Genomic DNA, 15,608 nt, shown 5'->3' on the forward strand with positions numbered 1-15,608 from the left:
AAGTGCGTGCCAGAGTGGAGATGTGCTGGGAATAAGAGAGGCAGGGGTCCAGGGTGACTCCGAGGTTCTTAGCGGAGGAAGAGGGACAGAGTGTGGTAGATTCCAGAGGAACAGAGATAGAGAGATCAGAGGAGGGGGAGGAGGAGGGAAAGAAAAGGAGGTCAGATTTAGAGAGGTTGAGTTTGAGGTGATGCGAGTGCATCCAGGAGGAAATAGCAGACAGACAGGTAGAGATACGGGAGGAGATGGTGGAGTCAGAGGTGGGGAAGGAGAGGAAAATCTGAGCATCATCAGCATAGAAATGGTATGAGAAACCATAGGATGCGATGAGGGGGCCCAGGGAGCGGGTGTAGAGAGAGAACAGGAGAGGACCCAAGACTGACCCTTGGGGGACTCCAGTTAAGAGTGGGTGAGGTGTGGAGGTTGCTCCACGCCAGGTTACCTGGTAAGTGCGGTTGGAGAGGTAGGAGGAGAACCAGGCCAGAGCAGTGCCAGAGATCCCCAGGTCAGCAAGAGATGATAGTAGAATAGAGTGATCAACAGTGTCAAAGGCAGCAGAGAGGTCGAGGAGAATTAGGACAGAGGAGAGAGAGGCAGCTCGGGCACACTTAAGTGAGTTGGTGACAGACAGGAGGGCGGTTTCAGTGGAGTGAGCAGAGCGGAAGCCAGATTGGAGAGGGTCAAGCAGAGAGTGGTTGGACAGGAAAGCAGAGAGCTGACGGTGTACAGTCCGCTCAAGGGTTTTGGAGAGGAAGGGTAGGAGGGAGGTGGGGTCGAGGGTAGGTATTTTGAGGAGGGGAGTGATAGAGGCTTTTTTGAAGGCAGAGGGAAAGATACCAGAAAGTAGAGAGGTGTTGAGGAGGGAGGAGATGAAGGGGAGTAGAGCAGGAGCAGCAGCTTGAAAGAGGTGAGTGGGGAGGGGGTCCAAGGCACACGTGGTGGGTTTGTGACCCTGGAGCAGGGAGGAGAGGTCAGAGTCTGAGAGGGGCAAGAAGGTGGAGAAGGAGGGCGAGTTTGTAGGGGATGTAGTGGGTGTAGGGGTTGGAGCAGGAGGGGGTGCGGGGGAGGGAGAGTTGTTAAAGAGTTTGCGGATATCTGAGATTTTAGAAGAGAAGAAGGAGGCAAAGTCATCAGGGGAGATAGAGGAGGGAGGAGGAGGGGGGGAGGGTTTAGGAGGGAGGAGAAGGTAGAGAATAGTTTACATGGGTTGTTAGTGGAGGCTTGGATTACAGATTGGAAATAAGCACATTTAGCAGAGTATCCGCTGTACTTGTTTGAGAGCTCTACAGAAGGCACAGGGGTTCTTTTAACTTCTCATTTTAAAGAAGTCACCAGGATGACTGAAACAGAAAATGAACTGAACAAGAAGAAAACATTAGTTCACCCTTTCAGTCCTGAATTACTTTTGTCGTGCTGAAGAATATGAAATGAAGTTGTGCAATTAAAATAAAAGGAACTCTTTTATTGAGTATATACGTGAGAACAGGACAGAAGAATATGTTTTGCACTTGTTTTGGTAAATGGGACTTTAAAGTCCTGCCAGTGCACGAAGAACTCTAAGCAGCTGAAGAAAACCCAACCCCTCTGTGAAAACCTGCACGCTTGTTTAAAAGCAACATGTTTTGTGAGACCCTAATGCCTTCTGAAAGGTCAGGGGAAATATTTTAACAGACAAAGCCACCCTTGTCAGTTTGAATATCGCTCTCATCCCTGCAATGTGAAGAATAGCCTCAACGCGTCGTATACTTTTGAGCCAGGACACTGATGCAACTGACAGCCAGCTCAGACAGGGCAGATTACCCGTGTATCCTTGTCAGCTGCAATACAAAGAGCAGGCAGCTGGCTTGAAAATCCAACACATCATTGCTTTAACTAGCATCACCTACCTGGACAAGGTTGCTACAGCCGTGCTAAAACACTAGCAAGCACAATCTCTAAATGCAAATTCAGTGACGGTTCTAAGTGATAAATTACTTTAATTTATAAAGTGTTATATTAGCTACAGGGAAAGAATAAATACATTGCAAGTAATCAAAAATCCCTTAAAAGTGCTGCAGTATTCCAAGGTAAAAGAACAAATATGTAGCAAGTCTTTGTAAAAGCATAGAACAGCACAGGCATGCATGGTTAATAATGGTTAAGTATGGTAAATATTCTTAAAACAGCATGGTTCAGAGTAAAGTATGGCAAAAGCATAAATTTAACAGATGCATGCCTTGCTTTCTGACAGCACAAATGTAACATTCTTATACTGACAATTCCCCCTTCAACTTGTAAAATAAACTATATTAACAAACATGTGTACATGGTTTATCCTACCTGTCAATACCATTGTACAGTATGTGGTACTATAGCACTCGGATATACACACAGACCTATTTCAAAGGCTTTCTGGTTTTCTTCTTCTCTTGATAACATCTGGTCTATGTCTTCCTCGCTTCTTTAATTGGCTTTCCATAATGACAGCTGCTCCCCGGTAGGTAAAGTTCAGAGGTCACTGGTCGCTGCTGTCGGGATATGTTTACAGTGACGCTGCGCAGCAGTCTGATAAAGAATGGTCTGTAGCGCGTCAGGGATGGAAATAGCCTGTGGTCATTCAATGCACAGAGAGAGAGAGAGAGAGAGCGCTGAGTGACCATCATATGAAGCATAGAGTGCAGCTGATAACTGAATTAGCGAGGGACACAGTAAAGCACTATGGGAAGACCTTACTTTTTATTTGCTAAACCGGTGCGCAGTTACAGTACAGCGGTTCCCGATGTGGAAATGATATAACAATTAATATTGTAGGGCGATGTGCTTGCATTTCTGCTTTATGAGAAAAGCAATTCATTAAGAATGTATTTCACCCTTTTCTTCTTGCAATACCTAGAAATATTGCAAAGCCTCAGTAATCAGAAATTACAGAACAGCTATTGAAAAAGTCAGAAAATTCTGATTAGATCCTCTCTCTCTCTCTCTCTCTCTATATATATATATATATATAGAGAGAGAGAGAGAGCAATTTATTACTCAAGTGATATACAATATTTAGTTACACTAATAATTGATCATAATTTGTTGTCAGTACCATCCTCCTAATCTCACTGGAGAGTTTTGTATTTTGAAGAGTGTTAGTTACCCACTATGACCACCTGAGGGCGCTGTTGTTTGTGCCTCTGCCATTAATTGTCTTGTCCCTTATGGTCCTTTCAGTCCATTCCAGCCTAGGACCTTCAACATGTCCTTACTTATTGAATTGAGATGCTGTGAGCCTGGTTCCAACCAGCTCTTTATTGATTAATTGAACCCAGGTCTTCAATTATTGGAACAAGGTCCTGGAATGGACAGAAAGAGAATGCTATGTCACTAAGTTACACCAATGAATGATATACAAGATAATTTAATCTTAACTTCAAACAATCTTTATTGATGTATTTTTGCAGAATGGAAGGCATCCACCAAATTAAAGATTATTTCCCTAAAGGGACGGAGTTGCAAGAGGGCAAAGAAAAAGGTTGCATTATTTTATTATCCAGTAGAGGGCCTCAGTGTGCAAGGAAGAATGGATTGAGGACTGGACGGCTGAATACCATCTATAAGCTGCATTTACCACACAATCACAGCAGGTGATTGTGGTCCCAGGAATTTCTGTAGACAAGGTTGTAATTCTTAATAATTATTCCAGCAACAATGACCCACTACAGCAGTAGAGGCTTCCCATTTACTGAATACCATTTGCCAGAAATTTACAGCTGCACATTTTTTAAGGAACAGCCACTGTGGTAAAAAAGTGTGGTTGGGGGGGGGGGGGGAGTTCTAAGCTTAGCAAATATTGATCTAAGCAGAAACAACTAAAGAAATTGTAGCCATTTTTTAAAACTTAGGAACTAAAAACAAAACATAAGGCGAGAATAATTCATATTTCCTGTTTGCAACAAACATAACAGTATGTTAAAGAGCTAGGAAACTACATGTAAACAGTATAAAGAAACCCTTTAATGGTGCCATGGTTTTGATTTATTCCAAGGATAATAAAAGGTGTGGAATAGTTCACAGGGTGATGAAGCAGCGAGAACACTGGACACAAACAGCTACTCTTTATTATTTATGTATTTAACAGACGCCTTTATCCAAGCTCTTTAGGAGCTGATGGTGTGAGATAAGCCTAATGTTCTCCTCCAAACTCTTAATCTTCCGTACCTACAGTCAGCCAGACAGCGAGTGTTCTCAGGTTTTCACAGAGCTCTATGTGTGCCACGGCTGAAATACCAAGCACAGAATTATTTCCATTAACAAGACTGCTGATGGTTGTCAATGTTGACTCTCCCGGTCATAAATACTAGCGAACGGCAGCCATTTGGGTGTTAATGATGCAGGCCTTTCTTGTTTGGGGACGCTGTGTTGAAATGTAATAGCTTCACAGCTCATAAAATGGTCCTAGATTCACACATTCATTAGTTAGTGTCTCGTGTCAGGCTTTGTTACGTGCAGCATTTGATTTGGCTGGATTTCCAGTTAGTGTTCACTCCCCTGTATGCACACATGCCTCTCCTTGAAGAATTAGGGCCAAACAGACATACCCCTGCTTCTTCTGGCCTATAAGGTAACCGTTTCAAATATGTACATATCATTTTTTTTTTTTACCAATAAGACCATATTTAAATTCAGCAGCAACTACTTCCTGCATTTGGTGTAGAAAAATCTGTTTAAAAAATGTGGCAAAATTCACTACCCCTTTAAGATGATATTGTTTACCTTTGATGCTCCTGTATTCTGTGTGTGTTTTATTTGTACTTATTAAAAAAAGAAGCTGTGAATAACTGCAAATAAATGATTTGCTTTTTTAATTTGCTTGTTGATTTTTTCACAATTTGATTCGTACAGCAGCTGGTAAGTTCCCCCGTTTATCCCACGCCTGATGGAAAATGATAGCACCTTTTTTACAGTCATGCTATTGTCTGTGCAATGCAGCACTGGCATATCTATATAGTGAAGCTGTCATTTATTAATTTCTTTCCAATATAGCTCTGACCCATCTGCAAATACAGTTCCAAAGGGCAACACCAACAAATGCTTCATGCATGTGGGATAAACATAATACACAACGATTCACAGTGGAATGAATCCAAATATCTCAGACATGAAGAAAGCCTATAATTAACTCCAGACTTTACTCCATGTGAAATATTGAGCATTCTCCACCCTGAACCAATGGAAGGCTCACTAATCCAGTTAGATCAAAGTTACTAAGTTATTGTTTAAGCTATGTGCTAAATTCTTTTGAAACTTTCTAATTTTACTGTTGTTACTGAGGAGGGCTCTCAAAACTACGACTTCGTTTTTTTAGAAGCCAGCGCAGCAACTCGCTGCAAAACACAGCAAAGTTGCAATCATTTCACAAGTTCCTTACACTTACTAAAAATGAGAAAGTTGCTTTAGTCAGCACATTGCTAAAACACACCCAAATCTATCTGTTTTCATTGCTGCTGACGGCCTGTCGATCTAAGCCCAGTTGCAGCAGGAGCAGCTGGAGTCAAAGACCAGCCCCTGAGCGCAGTGCTGGAAGTAGGTCTGGCCATTGTTGCACTGGTAGAAGTCGTTCTTGTTAGTGGGATCAGGGTACATCCCGCTGCTTTTGCCCACACAGAAGCTGCTGTCTCCCCCACCAGTGCCTCCACTGGGGCTGTCTCCTCCAGACCCACTAGCCTCTACCGTGGTTGTTTCACCCTTAATTGGGGGCAGGGGAGTTGCAGGTGGTTTGCAGCCTTAAAAAAAAAATATATATATATTTTATTAATTTATTGCTCAATATATCCTTCAGTCACTGTGTGTATAATTGTACCATGCTTTCTATATATGTATCTATTTTATAATGTTTTTTTCAAAGTATTGGCTGGGAAACTTTTCGAACTGCTTGGAATTCACACAAACTGTTTTAAAATGTAAAAAAAGTGTAAATGAAAAAACGTGACAGGTTATGTATGAACGGTGGGGGTTTCTAAAGCCTTTTTTTCCATCCCTGTAAGCCTACTTCAGAAAAAAAAGAAGCAAACTTTGCACCTAAGCATAGTAAATCTGGTCCAAACCTGTCTGATATTAGTCTCTTATGATAATTATCAGCTATTAACTCTGCTGTCTGAACAACGTAACAGATCGCTTGCTCAGAAACTCAACTAGCTGAGTATTAACAGTCCAAAGGGCTGAACTAATACATGCTAGTACAAACGTCCTGTACTGTAGAAGTCATCTCTGAGTTATCAACAAGGAAGGCTGCTAAAGCAGATAGTGCCATGGAAAGAACACACATTATGAACCAGTGCTTTCACAATGAGCCAGGTTTGTCCAGATATTTATACCGAAAAGCAATTTGCACTGTTTTTTATTTAAATTTAAAACTTTTAATCTTACAAAACTAGTTACCAAACAACTCAGGCATGCTTCTCAGTTGCATTGTACTTGATTTGCAACAGATGTATTTACAGCTCACGTTTCAACTGGGACAGGATTCTGTTAGGTGTGAAAGGTCTTAAGAAAAGTAACCTAATATAGGAACTCAGGGAAATGTGTACTAGCTTTAGGTCATGTGCTATATGCAGGAAAAGCAAAACCCATACATTATTTCTCTGAAGAAACCAGCGATTGCAACACGATAGGTTTGGAGCAAACTTTGCACAGCGGTAGCAACGCAGTACAATGACTGCAATGGAGTACCACTGTGCACTACTGTGATGCAATTCTTCATATGTCAAAATATGTTACCACTGTGGGGCCATTGTACACATGTCTACCATCCCCATTTGTAGAGCACTTCATTGCTGTAGCAGTTCCATAATGTCCACTCCAGCATTGGGTTCACTTACTTGCTTGGTCCAGCCCGAAGGCTTTGTGCAGCACGTTGATCAACGGGTATTTGCCCTGATGGCAGAAGTTTCCACTGAAGTCATCAGTGTCGATGGTCCACACCATAGCTCCTCCAAACTTGTTCTGCATCAGCCACTGGACCTACATAAACACAAGAAAGCATTTAAACACCTTGTAGGCATTGTAAACAAGCTGTGAAGTGCATCAATAAAGAACTCAAAAACAGTGGGACAGGGCCTAGAGCAATGATAGCGCTCTTTGCATTCCGAATCCAGATCAGTTAAGCTGGGCCCCTGTGTAGCTCTCCTACCTTGATCTCAAAGCTCTTTTGGTTGTCGTAGCCGACCCATTCCGTTCCTTTGTAGGCGTAAGGGACCTGCTGGGGTGTGTTCCACACTAATGTCGCTCCTTCCAAAAAGCCACAGATCTGCCACGGGGGGAAACAAAGAACACTTGAGTAACAGAGACACCGGGATCTATTTATCCAGTTCCTTTATTAAGTGACTGCTTTGCCATGGAAGTTCAAATGAGATGCCTATTCTCCAGTTATCAGATAATGCATGACCATAAGTGGCCTCGTCTGTAAGAGAAATGTTGTTTCCAGTGGTAGGGGTAGGACCTAGTGACATCATACGGAATGTTCTTTTAGGGGTTACCCACTTTTAGGGGAGTGCTAATGTAAATAGCATAATAGAAGAGAATAATACAACAGTAAAACCTGGAAATGTGAATTACTATCCCCTTCTTTATTTTTTATCCTGGTAGTTTGTAGACAATCCCTTACACATGCTAGCTGCTGCTCTTGAAATCTGCAGACGCTCTCTTGATAACTAGATAATCGTTCCCGTTTTTGCTTGCTGCTTCTTTGTTTTATAAAATCTTTGAAATCCCGCATCAGTGGCGTACTGACCTCAAAGTAGCCCAAGGAGCCGGCTTCCTGGGTGTACTTTCCAGCAGGGCCAGGGCCGGAGATGGGGGCGCCCACCGTGTGATCGGAAGGGTTCCTCAGGGTGAAGGTCTGCCCATAGGTGGGGAAGCCAATTAGCAGCTTTTCGGCTGGGGCACCGTTGTCTTTCCAGTAGTTCAGGGCGTAGTTCTGTGAAGGGCAACGTTTTACACAATTTGACATAATTGGAGGATGACTTTCAACCCCAAGCACATGTCGTTCACCATTGACCATGGAGGGTGACTTTCAACCCCAAGCAGTCATTCACCATTGACCATGCTTCTTTCATTACGTGCCACAAAGCTTGCTTTATCAAAGCAAACCTCTCAACCCAGTATTAAGAAGAGGAACTCACAATGCTGAAGTAAACGTCTCCACCCTGGTCAGTTGGGCTCTTGTAGAGAGGGCTGTTCTCTCCAGTAAAGGGCTCCCACGAGCCGTGCATGTCGTAGGTCATGACGTTGATCATATCCAGAGCCCTGTGTGGGACCGAGCAAGCACACCATGATTGAGCAGCCTGGACGCAGGCAGGATAACAGAAACATTTCCATGCTCATAAACTCTCTATAATCTGGGAACTCTTTATAATCCTGCTCTACGTATCCAAGGAGTCATCGAGCATCTGAGGGTGAAGGGGCAGCTGTCTCCAAACCCAAACAATCCCAACCAAGAGATCCAGTGCCAATTGTGCAGAATTGTCATTGTGTTACAGACTAGCACGTGGATTTTACAGGGATGGAAATAAGACTCCCATGCATAGCTGTTTGATCCACTCCTGGTTTTACAAGGAGTTTAATAAGATATACCTGAGCTTGTTACCTATGCACTGTGGCTGATCAAGCGTGAATTAAAACCTGGAGCACTGACAAAAAGGGAACAAACAATTGGACAGGGTCCAGCAATATATAATGAAAGGAAGAACAACAACCTCCAGCCTCCAGGTAAATCATAAATATATATTGTTGAGACATCTAGCTTATTTTCAAATGGAAAATGTCAGTGTCAGTTTCACAATTAATTGCGCAATGAATACCACCTAGGAGTACATTAGGGATTTGGGGATAGAGAGTGGGTGGGAGGAGACCGTAGCTGTCCATCAAATAATGATCTGTAATCTGCAGATAACAACCCTCTCCAGTGTTACTGCTTTTTTATGAGGAATGGAAATTCCTCCCAGTATTCAATCATTCCAGGCAATCCATCAATGCCTTGTTTTGATTTGTTGCCAAGGTAAAATAATGCTGTGCTGCCTAGTCAAGTGAAACCGACCAGAGCTAAACTGAGACCATCCAGCTGTACATACACAGTGGGTCCTACATTATTATCCCTCCTAAATGTTCTCCACTATTGTGGTTAATTGAATCATAGAAAAAACATGTATGTGCATTTTAAGCGCAGGCCGTGTTAAACAGTGAATTAAGAGAACTCATTTCTGTATCTATGAAAATCTGGTGGATGTCAATGAAATGGGAGTGGAGACGCTGATAAACAGCGTGGCTTGTTTTCTCTGTCCTGGAAAGTGAACGTCCGGAAGGAGACACTTACTGTCCGACCTTGGGGATCTCATAGGCGGACTGGATGGTTCCCACGCCCGCAGACACGGCCGCGGAGAGCAGAAGCCTCGCTCTGTTGGTCTGCTTGGCCTCGTTCTCAAAGGCTGCACGCATTTCCTGCAAAGGAGAAAAGATGCAATTCAACACTGAGACCAGATACATACAGTGGGACACGTCTGTTATCCTCACAAGCTGATATTGTGCTGAATAATATACTGTGCTGAATAATTCCAACACCATGTTTCAAGAGGGACAAAAACTATTCTAGAGTTCTTAATAGGAACTAAAGGCATGGCCTTCCCAGCATAATCCACCAACATGCGTATAGTGTATTTGACAATTTAGAGAGTGGACAACCTCCAGGAGGACAGAGTAGAGCTGCTTATCCTGGGGAGGGCTCCCCCTGTTGGCAGGGTACTCCCAGTCGATATCCAGACCGTCAAACTCATACTTCCTGAGGAAGTCAATCACAGAGTCGATGAAGATCTTCCGGGTCCCTGACGAGGCCACCATGGCACTGAATCTGTGACGAAACAAGCAAAGATGCTTTGTGAATACACCAATGAACATGACCTTACATTCCAAAAAACCCTGCACTTGCACTGCACCATCACCCCCATTGACTCTGTTCAACCGCTTAATTCCCTTTTACTTTTGTAAATAAACTGGAACTAATAATTATCTTCTTAAAAAAAAAAGTGGACACATGCATGGGTTTCTGATTGGACAATACCTATTCATGATTAAATATAAAAATATATAAATGCATACAATATAATGCAAACAGCGTCCTTCACAAACCAGCTGGGTGGGTTTATTAATAGAGGAGTTGGAATTAAAAATACAATATTATTTTCAAAGTGCCAGCAGCAGTTACCTACAGATTTTATGTTGTGTTTTACAAGGAAGCAGGAACACTTAGGCATAATGCCAATCATCCTTGTACAAGCCAGACCTCTCATTGATTGGTTCTGGATAGTTGTGGACTGGCCAATGAGCACGGAAGGAACAGATTGGATTAGGGAGGAGACTATTGTGTTGATAAAGGGAAGGGTGGAGTGGAGCATGTGATCCTGTCTAAGCTACATGGGGAACAGAAGTAACGGATTACAGAGCAAATAAACAAGGTGAGTGCTGATTTATACATAGACCTAATATGTATATGTATGAGATAGCTAAAGAGAGTAGGGATCCAAGTTAAAAACATAATTGGAAGGATCTTAGGCAGTAAAGCTAAAATAACCGACAAATTATGAGGGAAAACAGCAAAGGAAACGATGGACAAGATCCAAAATTATGAAGTGAAGACCAGTTAAAGACTTTAGCCAGGTCTTTGCTCGTCTTCAAATGTATTTCGAATCGGATTAGCGTTATATCACATCTCAGGTTTCCATGGATGTCTCCAACCTGAGGCTGTGTGATCCAGTGGTTAAAGAAAAGGGCTTGTAACCTGTAGGTCACCGGTTAAAATCCTGGCTCACTCACTGACTCATTGTGTGACCCTGAGTAAGTCACTTAACCTCCTTGTGCTCCGTCTTTTGGGTGAGACGTTGTTGTAAGTGACTCTGCAGCTGATGCACAGTTCACACACCCTAGTCTCTGTAAGTCGCCTTGGATAAAGGTGTCTGCTAAATAAGCAAATAATAATAATAACCACCGTGCTGACCCGGTCCAGCCATATGACCTTGGTGATATAGGACCAACCTTGCTACCATGGTGATTGGGAACCTGTCATGTTACCATGGTGATATGGTTGGAGTAGAGCACTCACCCAGAAGAACCAAAATTTCATCCACCAACAGACAGAAGAGTCTTCAGGTTTCCGTTCCTGATTGACACAATAAACAGAAAGGCACCTGTATTAAAGTCGTCAAAGAGCACATTGTCTTCTAATGCCTGCAACGTGGACAACCTGTTTCACTTGCATACCGAAATCTAAAGCCATTGCCAGAAGGCAACTTTTTGTGTAGATTAACGGGATAATGTTTCTGGGGTTAGGTCTCCTCTAGTGTTACATTTCAGAATGGAAACTTTAAATCTCTATTATAATTTACTATTTTTTCTCACACTTCTGTGTTCTTTGCTCTCAATCTATAATAATTACAATGTATTGATATACAGTATATATATATACACAAAAAACAGTGCTTTAAGAAGTTGATAAAAAACAAACAAGTTTTTTTTATTATCAAAATCTCCTTGTAAACATCTAATGGACAAAAAAACCCTTGGATTAAGAACCGTCTTCCCCAGTCAATCAAAGTGCTGTAGATCTTTCTCTGGAGGTATAAAATCTAAATACCACCACGAATGATGCACAACGTGGCTACTTACTGGTTCTTGAGGGCGTTGAACTCGCCGTACAGGGTCACGTCGTTCCACTCGAAGGTGGCAATCTGGTTGTTCTTCATGGTGGCAAAGGCGTAAAGCAGGTGTGTACACAGGCAGGGGTCGATGTTGTGAGGCATGTACACTGTGGGCGGAGGTCTGTACTGCGCCCAGTTGGTGAAGTAGCAAGACAGAATGTAGGAAGATCCTGAAGAGAAAGAAATAACACAGCAAGCTTAGGGTTTAGAAGAAGTGTGGGATTACTGTAAAAGCCTTTGTATAAGTCTAAAGGGGGGGGCGACTTATACACCAGTGCGACTTATACAGTGTTTTTTACGGTACCTGTCTCTCTGCTCTCCTGTCTTGAGAGTATTTGTGGAAAGAGGTCGGCAGCATTTGCCAGCTGATAAATACAAGTGAATAAATATATCCTGTTGGAAAATATATTGCAAGAAAATATCCAGCGCAGACGATACTGGAGCGACGGAATGAAAAAAAAAAAAAAGTTTTGTGTTTTCACTTTGAAAGCTTGTTGTGAATTAATTAACTTATGCATGATCACCCAGTGGCTATTAAGATATTCATAAACGTTACTGATTGCATTTTGGAGTGATTTGCTTCCGATATGAATTCTTTATACAGACAATCCTAGAGGTCAAGTTAACCAGGCCAACCACATCTTAAACTTTCCACATCTGATACTCACCCATCTGCATCTGCAGAAGGAGGGCCAGGCCTGTCAAAAGAAAGGAAAAAAACATGAATACAACTCCCCTGCTGCAGGTTTACTGCCTAATTGTAAGGTGGTCTCACCCAAGTACAGAATGTAACCTCATATCAACCCATCTAAGACACACGACCAACAGGCAACCTTCATTCCCACTGTCGTCCTCTTTTCACAGAACAAGCCTATGTTGTGTTAAGTGATCCCTACTGGTCAGGTGCCAGATGATGTCCTATGGAGACCAGCCATGGTCTCCAGGGTTCAATAGGAGAATTCAGGGCTCCCCAGCCAAGATCAGCAATTCAGCATGGGTTTTGAAACAGCAAGCCCCTGATTGGATGTTTTTTTTCTTCTAAGCCTGATGAGTGAGTGACAGCTACTCCACATTCAATTAATACAAAATACAAATACATGCATCCATAAGTAAAATGGTCATTCTTTAAATATTACTCAAGTCAAGTCTACAAGCAACCGCTTTTAAAAAGTTTTTTCCTTGACATCGTTCTTACCCGACACCAGCAGCAGTTTGCCCATCTTTGCCCGTTGTATAGCCGCTTTGGAGTCAGTGCTACCCTTTTATACACCCTGCAACCCTACCCTGGACCGCAGCCTTATCACCCTGCAGTCTCCTTCACCTCAGACATTGATATCGTATTGTTCCATTTGAATGCTTACCCACAGATAGTCCAGGTAGAAGTTAAATTAATGTATTTGCCTTGGTGATAAAGTACTGTATGATAAATATTAAAAATCACAAGGGTACTGCTAAATGGGAACATTTAGATTTTGGTTTCCAGGGAGTGATTGAAATAACAAGTAAACTATATCCAAAACAAATCCCGCTGGGAGCAACCTGTTGGGGGCTTCATACTAGTAGTACAAATTGGATTGCCAGTAACAATATCTATCTATACAGATACAGTAGAACCTGAGAGTTCGGAACACCTTCGGAATGTTGATTGCTCCTAAGTCTGAAACGACTGTAACTCTGAGTTTTCAATGGTTTTTATTAAATGTGTACACCTGCTATGTACAGCCTTAATCTGGCGAATAATACAAGGATACAGCACAGTAATGCACTGCTCACATTGTTATGATTTGACAGGCTTTAAAATGGTACTATACAAATTGAATTTACCATTGATTGTGGCTGTAGCAGAAACACTGATTTAAACATCCAGGAAAGCCTGGGTTGATGTAGTTTGTAGCTTCCTCAGGCATGCAGCCACCTTTGCCCTTACTTGCCTCACATGTGGTTGAGTGATTGCAGACTTCCGGCTGAAAGTGGGGTGTTCGATTGACTGGTCAGGTCATAAGTTTGACTTTCCTAACTCTGTAGTTCTACTGTGGCATACACACACACACACAAATATATATATATATATATATATATATATATATATATATATATATATATATATGTATAGTTTAGAGAAAGTGAAAGGGGCAGTTATATTAAGAATTTGTTTTTGCAGCTACTGGCAGCAGTCAGCTGTCTTTGGGCCAATTTTTAGAGATCTAAATCTTTAAAGAGTGTTGATCATTTCTTTCAAAGCAGTTTGTATAATCCAAGTGGTTTATTATCTGGGTTTAACAATGATTAAAGCAAGTGCATTCACAGAAAGGTTGAGACACCACCTAAATGCTAATGCCCACATGACAAACATCTATCATCCCACAACAAGACACTGTTGTGCACATTTTACACGTCCATTTGGGAACAAGGATAAACTAACTACCCAAACAGTGGAATACAAATTACAACAGTGGAATACAAATACATGAAAATTAATACATGCAAATATATTTACAAATACAGGCAAATTAATACATGCAAATAAAAATAATACAAAATTAAAACAAAAGAATGCAGAAAACATTTTACATGCATTCATTTTTTCTTGAACAGTAAACAGCAGTGCATGAATCAGTAAACAAGGGAACAAGTTAAAATGCCATTGTCTATTTTGCAAAGGCACAAGCTTTTGGAGTTTCAAAACAGCAGGCAACTGACACTCTCAGAGCACAAGACATACAAAGGTTTACATATTGATCTTTTGCAAGATAGAACAGGCTTCCAGAAAGATTACAAATGATTTGTCAGGGTAAAATAGGGAAGTTTATAAGCAGGGACACAGCTGCCTTGCCAAAGTTAACATTTCATTTGGTAGTGTAGCCCATATCTCATTGGTGACGGTAGGAACTATTATTATTATTATTATTATTATTATTATTATTGCATTTTTACAAGGCTTTACTTCTCTGTGTCATGCTTTTACAATTTGACAACTCTGCTATGCATTTACTATGCTGCAGTTTGCTATGCTTTTACCACGGCGTACTGCAATAAACTATAGTGCTGGCCACATTCCTCTACTCAGTGCATTATGTCTGCTTAATAAAACTTTCAAATTAGTTTTGCATCATCTGTGCCTGTTGCACTCGAGTTCAGTTTCCTCGCTGCATAATCAACTTACTGGACATGAATTTCATTAATGACAATTCTTATTTTACCCCCACAGGAGACACAGGCTGCTAAAAATGGGAAATGAACGTAAGTCCTTCAAGTTGATTTGTGTGTGTGTGTATGTGTGTGTGTGTGTGTTTGTGAGTGTGTGTTTGTGTGTGTGTGTGTTTGTGAGTGTGTGTGTGTGTGTGTATGTGTGTGTGTGTGTTTGTGTGTGTTTGTGAGTGTGTGTGTGTGTGTGTGTGTGAGTGTTTGTGTGTGTGTGTACAAGCAGATTTCCACCCCATGTGATGTTTTATATAATTTATATAAATTAAATAATACGTTAAATAAGTATAATTAAACAGTGTTCACTAATCTTAATTTGATACCATTTCCATCTGATATAAATGTCTGATACAAATACATTTCACGTGGCTGTACCACATCAATTTCAGGGACAAATATATATATATCGTGACAAAGCACAACTCACTCGGGTTCGTGCCCCTTTAAAAATACGACCCAGAACAATGAAATGGAGTTTTAAGCACTAGTGCGCTATTTTTAATAAACACAAAAGTAAACAAAACACACAAAATACAAAAGCAAAATAAACACCTAGCTCCTCTTGGAGCACTAACTCAACTCTCAGGAACACCTTTCCTAACACGGGACAGCTAAGCTGTTTTCCCGTCCTTACAAAAACACACTGGTGTCACACCGCACTTACTTCTTCTCTTGCTACTCTGAGACAGAGCACCTCTC

General features: G+C 41.6%; 1 protein-coding gene and 1 pseudogene across 2 annotated transcripts in view; one reads left to right on the forward strand and one right to left on the reverse strand.

Moving 5' to 3' along the window:
* Nucleotides 1-4,885: 4,885 nt before the first annotated feature.
* Nucleotides 4,886-12,928, reverse strand: LOC117397420 (acidic mammalian chitinase-like; annotated as a pseudogene).
* The window catches only part of LOC117428113 (leucine-rich repeat-containing protein AAC1-like), an 11,547-nt gene continuing 6,351 nt past the window's right edge, over nucleotides 10,413-15,608 (forward strand). The window contains exons 1-2 of one of the 2 annotated variants that reach the window (XM_059004340.1): nucleotides 10,413-10,469; nucleotides 14,917-14,948. In XM_059004340.1, the coding sequence (XP_058860323.1) occupies nucleotides 14,936-14,948 (13 nt within the window). In that variant the 5' untranslated portion in view covers nucleotides 10,413-10,469; nucleotides 14,917-14,935. Of the gene's footprint in view, nucleotides 10,470-14,547; nucleotides 14,591-14,916; nucleotides 14,949-15,608 lie in introns of those variants that run through there. The other variant, XM_059004339.1, reaches the window with a different exon arrangement.

This window comes from Acipenser ruthenus, chromosome 29 (genome assembly GCF_902713425.1).
Source record: "Acipenser ruthenus chromosome 29, fAciRut3.2 maternal haplotype, whole genome shotgun sequence".
Taxonomy (NCBI): Eukaryota; Metazoa; Chordata; class Actinopteri; order Acipenseriformes; family Acipenseridae; genus Acipenser; species Acipenser ruthenus.